This window comes from Glossina fuscipes, unplaced genomic scaffold (assembly GCF_014805625.2).
Source record: "Glossina fuscipes isolate IAEA_lab_2018 unplaced genomic scaffold, Yale_Gfus_2 121, whole genome shotgun sequence".
NCBI classification, from domain to species: Eukaryota; Metazoa; Arthropoda; class Insecta; order Diptera; family Glossinidae; genus Glossina; species Glossina fuscipes.
In genome coordinates this window covers 972721-986000 of record NW_023998464.1, presented here as the reverse complement: position 1 = coordinate 986000, position 13280 = coordinate 972721, and the positions used below count along the sequence as shown (strand labels likewise).

The following is a 13280-nucleotide window of genomic DNA, read 5'->3' as shown; positions in this document are numbered from 1 at the left end:
GTAAAGTGAAGAAAGTAGGTAAGGAGTTTAAAAACCCTTAAATAACAGCAAACTACAAATCAAACATATATCACGAGCAGAGTTTAAATGTTGTAAAAAAAAGAAAAACTATGTAATTCTAGCTGTAAAGAAGAAAAAATGCACCAACTAATGACATTAGTATGCTAGATATTTAGCATATCCGGGATGCGGTAAACATAAAAAGAGGCGCCAGTCGAGACTCTTCTTTTTTGATTTATACCAAGCATTCCTTTAATAAAAATTTTATATATATGTAATGTGAATATTAAGGCAAACAAGATGAAAAGTAAACAATTGTAATAGTCAAGTCGTAGAATTTTGTTGATTGATTTTAAACACACATGGAAAAAAGAAAACTATAAAACTATTTCTCAATACCTTTTAAGTATAAAATGATAAGTTTCAAAGATGGTAATATTATAAATATAAAGCAAAAACACGAAGAATATGTTGTTTGCGGCGGTTTTTTACTGCGATATCCATTTTCTTACTTTTTGATTTAAAATAATTGTGTTTTGTTAAATACGTAAATAATGTTAATTTATTTGATAATTTACACAGAGTAACAAAACAAAGACTTTTGTACATTTATCTTTTAGTGTTGCTGTCGCCTAACATCACCGAAATGATAGATTTTAAATTCCATTTTAAATAGCTTCTCAAACATATTTTACTCAAACTTTATTTTGCTATATATTTATATTCTATGCTTACTCTTCTACAGTACATTCGATGTGACCTTTTTTCACAGAACCACTCATAAAAGAGAGTCCAGTTGGTATTTTAAGCAATTTTTTGAATTTCTGTCATTTTGCTTTTTCGTTGTAATATTGAAAGTTTTTTTCTTTAAATAAAATTTGTATGAAAAATAAATTTTAAATAGTTATTATCAAATTGTGGAATAACCTCAAACGTTTATTTACTTGACAACTTAATAATGCGGATCTTGTTCAACAGGTAGGATAAAGTATCTCTTGATTGGAAGTTCCAGCTATTTGTCCTGCTAGAGTAAAGCATGGCCGTGGAGTAGAATTTTTTTTCTTATTTGACTTAGAAGAATAGCTCTTCTCAAAATTATTGCACGCTAAGGAGCCACGAAATGTGGATCATCTTTAGAAATTTCATAAACAGGAATCATTGACTTCTATTGATGCGAACTGAGAACTTTTAACATTGATTGACTTAGAAGAACAGCTCTCCTCAAAATTATTGCATAGGCCATGAAATGTAGGTCATTTACTCAACGACGCACTCTAATTTTTACGTGCCAAAATGGACAAATTCGGCCATGCCCACATAAAGTTACAAGTGATTAGATGTTATTTTTTCACTTTTTCGAGGTTTTAGTCTTATTTGTCATAAGTCAAATAAGATAGAATGTTTAAAACTATTTTGTACATTCCTTACATTCCTTAAATGAAGATGTACTATCTGCCTAAAAATGGATTAATTCTAAAATGAATATTTTAGACACCGCGACCTATTGGATTAATTTTTTCTTAATAATATCAGCGATAAGGGTATTAAATTAAAACACTTGGAGAGTAGAATGCGAAAAGTATAGTAGTAGGTACTCGAGATTCGGCAACGAAATGTATTGTACCATCCTTCAACCTGAAGCCTAGTTTCAATATTTAGCGGACCGGACCAGCGGAAATGAACTGGAGTTGCAAATGCACATCTCAGACATCTTTTAACGAAGGATATATTGCTAAACTCCAATAGCGATTAACAAAAGGACGAGTTGTTAAGAGCAACCACATTCTACCACTCGCATATCGCTCCATGTTGACATTTTTAATTTTTCACTGTCTTTGTCACCCAGAGGGACGCGGAGCCTTGCGATGATCTTGCTTCCGTATCAAACTTTGTAGCATTGGATGATTTCAGCATCCGTCGAGTACAACTGTCTTACTTGTTTCCTTTCGAAGTTTTAACTAGATTGATGATCCAAAGTGTATAAGTATCGTGGATTGGGTGAAAGTAGGATGATCTCTAGCAACCAACACTCTATCGGCTCTTTTTTTCAAGGTAGATTAAATGGTCAAATGATTCAGCAGCTTTAATAAGGTCAAATATTTTATTGATATTAGGTTGTCGATGTATTTTCAAAATGTTCATATATCTGACTTCAGTTGGTTTTGGTATATATTATTGTTATGTAATTATAATAGATCTACCGTAAAGTTCTGTCCGTTTTTAGAATAAAATAAAAGCCTAATTTCCGAATATGGCTCAAAATGATTTCTTGATGGATAGAAAGAATTTTGCTCTAACATGATCCTGAAAGAATTGGTTTATATTTCTATTAAAATAATTAAATTTTTTTTTTAAATTGGTAAAAAAAACAATGGCCACACAAGTTGAATCTATGGAGTTGAATCGGGCTGGACTTCTCCAGTTCTCCAGTGTTTTCTTCTAATGAGCTAGCGGTTCCCAGCCGCAACGCGATTTCTGTATCGCACGTTATTTCTACAACGACGCCAGAAATGATTAAGGAGTATGTGAAGCGGGGTATGCCGGGGGTGGATATGTCTCGTAGAAGTTTCTTTTTCCATCCTATATATAAATTTAAACTTAAAAATTATTTGCGACTATTTATAAACATTCACATAATTCCCATGTTAAGTTGCTTTTATAATTCGTCATGCTTCTCTCTTTCATTTGATTTTCTCCTTTCGAACTCTACCACCACGAATATGGTTGCCGATTAAAGACGGTCAGTCAGTACGAATGTATTCCGTAAACCAAAACCAAAATGCATCAAATGAACTTGCGGATACTTGTTGGAATTCATTGTAACCGGACAAAACGGACAAAACCTTTCGTAGGACCTACTACATAGAAATGCGACTATAAGAAATACTCGTAAAGAGCATTAAACTTCAATTGACATAGAAGCATAACACAACGTCTACATCTTATATAGACGCATGTACCAGTGAGAAGTGGACTTTTGTTTCGGTTTCCAGTTAAACAAAATAATTTTACTGTTTCACAAATTTTTGTGTTTATTTTTTATTTTTATAATTAAACTTAATTTAAAATTGTTTAACGCTTTACATGTAGTTTGAAAATTATATAAAAAGTGTTTTTTTCTATGTAAAGCAAGTGTGTAAATTTAAATTTATATTGCAACAAAGTCAGATAATTAAGAAAGAAAAATAAATTGTTTACATTGGAATATTTTTGCAAGAAATGTATCTGAAACGAAGCTTGGAATGGAGGAGGGGAGGGGGGGAAGAGAGTAAAAAAAAATAAGCATTGACAAATTATGGTAAAAAATAAAGTCAAGCAAAGGAAGAGAACCAGTAGTATTTAAAAAACTAATGAATCTTCAATGACTTATAAATTATACACACACAAAAACAAGGAAGCTTTTAAAGTAATTTATAATTAAACACATGCATCCCTATTGCAGTTATGCTATAATAAATGGAATTAAATCGAATATTCAATTCCCTTTGCACTCCAAATACATGGGCCATTGTTGCTGTAATAAGGTAACGCTACTTTTTTTTTCATTTCGCAATTGTTATTAAAATTGTTGTTTGAAAATTTTTGCGAAATATATCAGATTAGATAAGCTTCCCTATGCATCTGCCCATTGAAATTCCTTGATGAGCTTCATTTAGGACATGTTTTCAAATGGAACTCGCTTTAATACAGAACTCAGTTGTGTCTTTTCCAATATAGAGAACTTATACCCTGAACATTGTTTAAAAAGCCATTCTCTCTCATTGCGTGTGAAGGAGTTTTGTGTCTCTTTAATAGATAACATTTGATGAAGATTTAAAAGCCTAGCATTGGTTGTGAGATGGACAACTCTATTAAAGCTAGATCGAAGGTTTGTTTGTTAAAGTCAATCTTAGATCACTGTTTAAAGTGGATTGGGCCACTGTTACAGTCTTGAAAAAAAGAGGCGTTTTGGCAATTTTGTCTGGAGGGTGGAAAAGGGAATAAAATAATAATAATTGTGCAGGTACAACTCTAGAGGTTATTAAGCGTATGTAGAAAAAAAATTATCTTCGAAACATATTTTAAAATAGCAACGTCGGGATCATCCTCGTTAGGTATTATCAATGTAATGGGCTCTCTGCGCCCTGGTCTACGTTGGTTTGAATTTGACTTAGAACAAAAATTATTTAATCAACATGCTTATGGCTGGATTTTTCCCACGCAAGCATTGCGAGATCAGTTACCAAATATATGAAGACAATGCGCCTTAAAGGTGAATTTGACTGATGGTGAGAAAGTGAAATTGAAACAAACGAAAATTGAGGGATTCATCCTTGTGCCGTTTTTGGAAGCCGTGTTTCGAGTAAAACGCATTTGCAGTATTAAGAGCCATATAATTATGTTAAAAAACTGAAGTCTCTTTCATGGCTTCTATTGTCATTCTAAGCCATTTAAGGGATCATTGGTGTCAATCCAAAAAACATTGATTTCTTGCAAAATTTACAGTGGCCCACCTACCCTATTAACAGTCCTAATTAGGAATGTTTTCAATTCCTCTCTGAGCCAAGTAAGGGATTATTAATTAGTAGACTTTCATGTATCGATTGTATGGTTATTATCGTATTCTCTCAATTCCTTTTGATAATTAAAAAAGCACTGTGATGTATAAATGCTTGCATTGTTATTCCTTTATGCGCAATGATGATGGGTTTTATTACAATCCTCGCAATGATGAAATTCATTTTAATTTTCAAGCACAGTTTTCAGCTAGACTGCTAGAGTACCAGCTTTCAAACAATTAGAGATGTTCTAGAAGCTTCCGGCATATCAATCATACCAATTACACACGTGTTGTCACATATCCCAAACTGTCTTCGCTAGTTCTAAGAACGTTTGTAAAACTTATCAATACTAGCTCTGTAGCGTACTCTTGGAATAGGTGCATAACTCTTATTATCTTGTATATAATTGCTTTAGATTTTTTATGCGTAGGTTTCTTAGTCTTCTGCCAAATGACCGGAAGGATCATCAAAAGCAATACGCCTTAATTTCTTAATTTTCTCATAAGCATCCTGATCTTGCGCATTTATTTTCATACGCATGTACAGGTTTGCTGAAAAGCTTAAGGGACGCCTCTTACTTAGGCTATTACTATTAAAATCGGTTCTTCGATTCTCGAACTCTGTTCTTCAATTCTTTTCAGGCTTGCACAAATATACTAAGAAATTCCAATATAGTGTTATATATATATATATGTATATATGTACTGTAACTGTATCGCGGATATTACATCACTAAATTTTATTACAAAAAATCTTAATAAATATCCCTATGTACTATGTATGTAGTGGTTGCAATGCGATTATTAAAAATGTAATCAAATAATTTTTTTAGTTTTTATGCGTTTTTTTCTTTATGCCTATATGAGTTTCTTTCCTTTTAGATGTGTGTATGTAAATTACCGTATTACAATAATATCATATACATGTATAGATTTATAAGTGCATGTATGTAAATGTGTTTTTCCCGTTTCTAAATCTATAATATTATTTTTCTTTTTATCTTTCATTAGAAATTTATCTTTTGAAGAGAAATTCTTTCATATGATTATGTATGTGGTTGCCTTGTTTTTTCTCTTTCATTCAATGATTTTTATTTGCGTGAGAATAAAAAAGCATAACTAAATAATACATATCTTAAGCGTGAATTTAATAATTTTTGATTTTTGCTTTCAATTTTTATATTATAAATTATATATTAATTATACGCGTAGGTAATCAATCACACAAATTGAAACTAAACACTGACACTAAAGCTTAATTACTTATATCGAAAAAAAAAAAAAAATAAAAAAGGAATAAAATAAAAACACAATCGCTATCATCCGCTTAAAATCTGCATTGCTTTTCACGTCCTCTTGATTGAGTTTATTGTTTATTGAAAAATTGCAGCACGTTGCTGAAACAATAAACGTCGATTAGCTTTCTCCTCCTCTTGGCGGCGGCGTTCTTCTTGTTCTTGTCTGATTTCGTCATGGAATTTATTTGTGCGCAGCTGTTGTTCAATTTTAGCCTCAAAGAAATTTTTCGCACCACTTACGCCCACTTCTTCAACATTGATTTCGGTGAGACGTGCTAATTGCTTGAGCCCGGACTCGTTTTCCAATTCGCCTGCTTGCGCTTTACGATAGATGAGAAGGAATTCACGAAATGAAATTTTACCGTCATTATCTTCGTCGACTTCTTGAATCATCTGCTTTAGGCCCAAATGCGTTTGTGGAGCGCCGAGCTTCTCCATCATATATTTAAGTTCTGTTAAATCCAAATAGCCATCACGACCGATATCGTACCTGGAATAAAAAAAATTCAACATCATTTTTAAAGTTTTCTTCTTTAAAAATTCGTGTAAAAAAAAATGTTGAGAAAATTCAAAATTCGATAAACCTTTTTTTTAATATTGCTTTTAATGTAAACTTTCGTATCAGCAGTGAACAGCCTGACAACTCAATGATTGGCTTTATTTGCCAATAATTAACAGTATTCAGGAATAAAACACTAAAGTTTTGCAGCTTTGTAAGTGAAAGAGTAGCTCTATTTTCATACCCTACACCGCATGTACAGTACAAGATGTGTATGCGGACGTAGGCAACAACCACTTGGGATAGACTCACCTTTTATTATACCGATCGATTCAGAGTCACTTTCTGAATCGATTTAAGCTTGTCTGTCCATCTGTCCGTCTTATTCTCTGTTGTTCAACCTACCGGCCGCGACTTTTGGGATGTCTTGGTGAAATTTGGTACATTCACGTTTTTTGGCTCTAGAACGAACTCTATTGAAAATAGTTCGGAACGGATCACTTTTTCGATCATTTCCCTTACTATAAACTTATTTTGAAAGGCCGTTATAAGAATAATTGTAAGGTGATGTACATGGCCGATTATAACGTATTACGTTTAACGTGTTGTATCCAACCCAGATCTCGCTGAGTGTGCAAATTAAGCGCGTGTGGGGTTTGTAAGAGAAAGACTAGTTCTGTTTTTAAGCTCTAAACGCAGTTTTTTCTTAGCTTTGAAGAAATCCACAAAAAAAAAAAGCGTTTGCTTGTTCTGGTTAATTCGAGAAAAGCACGAATGTATTGTCATTAGTCATGGAAACTGGGGATGCGTTGCAAAGATAGTTTGAAGCACAAAAATCACGGTAGGAGCCATGCGAAACATTAACTGCGAGCGGCAAATCCAAAGCATTCCGTTCCTCGAGTAGGTAGAAAAAAAATTAAGTCCTTGGTAAGGCGATTCAGCACCTAACGGTTAAAATGTTATATTTAGCAGGAAAAGTAAAAAGCATCTTGATGATCATGAATCTTTGAGACCATTCGGGAAAAGTTGCTGACTGATTAGCTGTTATATGATGAATTCACGTAAAGTTTCAAAGCCATCTTCAGCGTTTTACTCTCTGCTGTGCCAGTTATTACAAATGTGCTTCGTTTTTTGAAGCCCTTCAGTCTTTCGAGCTCAAAATGGGCGCCTTGTTCGGTGTTTGTTTTCACACTAAAGCAAGAGGCTCCCAACAAAGTCATAATTTGTCTTCTACATATCCAATTGTAGTGCACGTCCGAAATGAAAGATCTACCTTTTATCTTCATTGATGAAAGATGGATGTGGATAGTTTTGAGAACATCACAAGCACATCTGCTATACTTTGCTTGCTTCCAATTTCGGGAATTTTACACTCTCTTGTAGGGCTTAGCCAAGCCGTAGGTTACTACCTCAAGTGTTTCTGTTTTGATGACGTCAGGAATGTGTAGATGTACATGAATAGGTAGTCTTAAAATGCTTGTAATAAACAGTTGTCGGTATGCATCATTTTTATCTTTTTGGCGGCAAAAGTTTCAACTGAGTTCTGAGTTGCGAAAGTTTCTAATATGTCGGGCTTGCTTTGAAGTATAAAAATTTCTTAATATTGAAGGTAATCACCGATTGCAACAATACTCCGATCCAGAATTAATGCACTGCACTATGCGTAACCTGCAGGATTTTACTCTGTTGTTCATCGCTATTGGCAGAATTGCTTTGAGTTTACTTTTTGGCTGACACGTGTTTTAGGGCAAGGGTTCATGCTCGCCGCTTGCCTTATTCTTCGATCCTTAAATTTTATTCAACATTCAGTTTCATTACACTTTCAAATAGTATTCATTTAGATGCATCTGTTTCATCATGCAGAACTCATTTATTTCTGTGAGGTCATAAATATCGGAACTCACATAATAAAGATTTCATTTCATATCTCTCTGCGGTTAGTAACGCATTAGCCTCTGCCAAAGTCTTTGTCAGCTGGTTTTGAAAGTGATAGTAAGAAGCCGGTTCTAATACGCGGTACATATACAACGCTTTTCATGTCTAAACTGCACTCTTCTTTCCTGACAACAATCTGTAAAAAATCATCACATGGACTTTTCATGGTATCGTTTTTCGCAATATGGCTTTTGCCAAACTCTAATTGGCGAGTTTTGCATTCCACCATTCGGCCAAGTCTTGAAAAAATAGTAGGTTGATAGTAATGTGCCTTTCGATGTATGTGGTAGCTTTTTCATTCGTTTTTGGATGACGCTTGGGTCCATCTAAACATCCTAGAAGGTAGTTTTTATTTTTAAATAAAACAGCGGGCATCTATGATGTGATGGCTTTTTGCATTGAAGGGTTCTATGGTTAGGAAGTAAATCAAGAGACATTTCATTAAGCAGACGACCGCATAGAAAGGAAAAGGACTCGTTATATAGATTTATTGTGCAATTAGTTGTGGTTATCGTGTCTTATTAAATTTGTTTAGTGAAATTGAAAGTGTAGGGGAACTGGTTTCTCTAATGGAAAGCAATTATCGTTATGTTTCCCTTTTTTTTGTTTCTTTTTTTCGCTACTTGTAAGACTCTTTCTTAATGAAAATGAAAATATGTAAGTAATAGAAGGAATGCGCTACTTGTCTACTTGTCTAACGCAAGCATGCACACATGCATTCTTATGCGTTTAAAATTACAAGTTTATGCAACATTTACGATAATGCCTACGTCTGCGATTCAAATCAGTACATTGTTGTTCGGCGAATTGTTACAGGCGCAAAGTGAAAAAAGAAATGAAGAAGAAAAAATATGTATTACATTGGCCATGGCCTTAAACGTTAGCATGTTGCATGTTGTATCTTCCTTTGCTGTGTGTTGTTAGCAATGCGAAGCATCAATTCAATAGAAAACATGATAAAGAAAAAAAAAAAAAAGAAAAAATAAATAAATAAAAACTGCGAGAAACAAGTTTTTCTAGTCCTCCAGTTGATTTTTATTTCCATCGTTCAGATTTGAAAGTATACTAAGTTTACCAGTATGTTTGTACGCTCTAGCCACTCTTGAGGCTTGAATCAACTAAATAAAGAAATATGTTAAGTCCAAACGAACTTCTTGTTTTTTTTTTTTTTTATTGTTATATAACATGGAGAGTGCGGATTTGCATCGTTCTAATGCGGATGTTCATATGCTAAACCTTAACGTTTCGGGATTAACTCTGTAGAACGAGATTCTGAGAAAGTGCTTAGTGAAGAGACTGATACGAAGACCACTACTGGCGATATTGGGATCGATCGGCCAAGATATGCGCCTATCGTCAGCGATAGCCCCGTACCACTGTGGTTTCTTTAGTTGGGATTCTTGAAGAGAATTTATGTCTGCTTGTCTATCAATAAAGCATGAAGCGCATATTATCCACGTTAGTTCCTTTGTGGCATACATTTGAAAGTCTCACAAAGTACATACATACATCTTAGCCAATAGGCTATTCTTCGTTCTGCCCACGTTTCTGTTACACACTTTTGGTTCCTGGTTCCTGTACCAACTTTGAAATTGTTGCACATGATTCTATTTCGTGCATTAGAAAAGTTTCAGAAAACACACTTTAACGTCCTGCTTTACTGCTGTAAATATAGCCAGGGAATGCCGCCTATTCGTGTAACAGACTGGGGCGTAGGGAAAAGCGAGGAAACATAAAGAGATGGGTAGTTGGTGGCCGAAGACGAGTGTTATGCCTTTACAGCGACTGAGTGCTCACTGTACCCACGACCGAAGTAAACTCTACCGCAACTGAGATTTGTCAGTCGCGATATTGACCTAAAAGTCCGGAGGAGACACAAGTCTCTTTGATAAACCCACAATTAGAAGATATTGTTGGAAATGTGATTGGTTTCCATGATTCGGCGAAAGCTAAATAAAACTTTCCCACATGATTTTGTTTTTTTTGTCATATTTTTTGAGCATGAAGGTGAAGGCGATTGTAAAAACCTGATATTGCAAAGCACTCGCACAGCTATTCTGCCAACCAGTTACTAACGATACATACGTAATTCTTATGAATCCTTCACTGAGAGTGTATGCAACTTGGCGTGCTTTACTGAGTTCATTTTATCGGATTTGAGACTACCTGTGGCCAAGTTTTTTTTTTGTGTTTATTTTGTTTTAGTAAACTTGTTTTTTTTAAGCCTAATATTGCGTGTTTTTTTTTTTATTATTATTATTATTATTATTATTATTACTCTTCAAGACGCATTAAAATTGCAAAGTTTGGCTCGTGTTATTGCGATTTGGCGTTGCTGGGTGTGTTCACATGCCTGCAGTTATAAATATTTATAGGTACGTAACGTACGTATAGTTAGTTCGTCTTGCATTTCAAGATCATGAAATCATATTTAATTTTAATGTTTTTTTTTTTTTTTTTTTTTTTTTATACTCATCAGTCTTTTAACACCTATTCATGTACATTTTTAAGAAAAAGTTTTGTTTCTCGTTTCCTTAGCCCAGTAGGAAAAGCATTCGCGTGTAGGTTTCAATACGGAAGTAAATGAATTGTTTTTTCCTTAATTTACATGAAATAAACCAGAAAGCGCATAGAAAAATCCTCAAATACAATACTCGGGGTATAGAGGGGCATTTTTGCTTGCTTAGGGAAATTCAAGTTGATTTAAGCGGAAATTAAAGTTATGACCTTTTATTTAGCGAGGTGATCTATTGATCTCGTGACCGTCGAAAAAGGTTTACTGTTCCCTTTACGGTTTAGGTTTAGATGGGAGTGTAAAGATATAGTTATATAGAACTCGGCAATGCTTTTAAATTAATTGTAAATTTTAGATATTTGTTGTGAATAGCTGTGTATTTTGAAGAGCGATGGAAATCGTTTATAACTTTTATCCGTGCCGTTGAAAGCGGTCTCTTAAGTACTTCTATTGCAACTTTGATCTTTCCTTGTCAAGTTCTACAACCTTGAGAATTCCAACGGGACATGGATGGCTGATGAAGATTGGGTCGGGCATAGCTAGATCCTTTCAAGAAACATTACAGGTTTAGTGTATTCCATCTTTCTTTAGTCCTTATAAACTTGGACAAATTGTGTTGCCCTCTTTTACGAATATGTATATATATATACATATATATGTATTTGAGGATTCCTTGAACCATGTTATTGCGTTTAATAATGAAACGATAAAATTAGTATTACTTCCCGCTCAATGACCTCTTCATAGTGTAATCTATTTTCATTCTTTCTTTTCAAATTACAAGTTTTTCGCCAGAGGGGATACCAATAATGCAGATGTTTTCAGCGATGGGACACTTCCCATAGAGAAGTCAAGAATTGTATCGAAAGAAATTTTTTCTTTTGCTATATGCGCACACAGTTATTACGAACCTAAGAAATAATCAGAAAAGAAGCACAGCTGTCAACCATGTCGATATAGTCCCGTGAACAATGAAAATCGATTGTTGAAAGTTTTTAGCCTGCTCTTTAGCAAACTTGTATGGACATGAGAGAACAACATAGAGGCTTTTTTCTCCCTTTTGTCCTTTCTTCGTTTTGACATCTGAGCATGTCCGTGCGTCGATATTGTTGTAGCTGTGATTGCTTCTGCTCATTCTGCTCCTGAACTTTGCAAGTACGGGTATCTTTTCAACGGTAGGGAATCTCTTGGAGGTATTGGTCAAGCTTTCTTCGGGTGTCATCGAGCACCGTGGAATTAAGTATTCAAGTTGATGTTTACATTGAATTGCAGAGACATATATATGCGAACGAGCTCAAAGTGATTCGAATCAACGGATTGAGTACTAATTTCAGGAAGCGAGGGTCGCTGCGATCATGTCGCGCACCCATCTAGACATAAATGAATAGAACTATACAAAAAATTTCCCGGCAAGTTTTGCATATATATGAATTATTTGATCATAATTTATTTCAATACAATGGTACCCCTAATTGCAATGGTAGATTGCTTGAACTGGCAATTTTCCTGAGATTTGCGTTAATCGTTGTCTTCGGTTTAGTTTACCTGAGGATCCATATCATCCAGCACTGGGTATTTCCTTTCATTACAAGCTTGTTGGTTCGTTGAACTTCTATAACGTTCCAAATTCAAATTTTTCATATAAATTTTATGATTTCCATAAAATCAATGTTTCCATACTAAAATCACATCTTTCTCATATGGTGCTTCATTTCTCAGTGGGAAGTATTGATAGCTTACTGTCGTCGTTCTACAATATATTAAATCAAGCTATTTCTGCATCCGTTTCGATCAAGCAGTCCCGTCCTCGGAGCAAGCGTCCCCCGCGGTTCAATAAAACAATTAAATATTACAAGAATAGGAAAAATAAGCTTTTTCAAAAAATTTTCGAAAAGTGGTTCTTCTTTCGACTATTTCGCTTACTCAGTGGCAAAGCATAAATTTAATTCCCTCAACCGCGAATACTATTGCAGATACCTTCAGTTTGTTAAATCCTCCTTGTTTGCTAATCCTAAATACTTTTTTAAGTTCGTTAATTCCAAACGAAAAATCTACAAAAAATCCCTCGCATGTGTCTTTTAATGGCTCCGAGTCCTCGGATGATTTCGAAACCTCAAATCTCTTTGCGGAATACTTCCGACAGAATTTTTCAACTGCCAATTTTGATTTATCAGCAAACTATCCATATCCGATTTCTAATTTGATTTCAATTCCTAACTTTATTATATCTGAAAATACATTTTTGAAGGATTGAGCTTTCTAAAATATAATTATTCGCCTGGATCTGATAGAATCCCCTCATGTGTGCTTATATCTTGTGCTGGCGAGCTATGTGGTGTTATCTCAAAGAATTTAACAAGTCCTTGAATTTAGGTGTTTTCCCTTCGTGTTGGGAGACTTGTTTCCTTATTCCTATTCACAAAAGTGGTAGTAGGCAACTTGTAGAGAACTACAGAGGCATTGCCAAGTTGAGTGTCTTGCCTAAACTGTTGT

At 34.4% G+C, this 13280-nt stretch overlaps 1 protein-coding gene across 1 annotated transcript in view; it reads right to left on the bottom strand.

Moving 5' to 3' along the window:
• Positions 1-3750: 3750 nt before the first annotated feature.
• The window catches only part of LOC119640359 (EF-hand domain-containing protein D2 homolog), a 38103-nt gene continuing 28573 nt past the window's right edge, over positions 3751-13280 (bottom strand). The window contains exon 2 of the mRNA XM_038038323.1: positions 3751-6328. Within this exon, the coding sequence (XP_037894251.1) occupies positions 5914-6328 (415 nt within the window). The 3' untranslated portion in view covers positions 3751-5913. The remainder of the gene's footprint in view (positions 6329-13280) is intronic.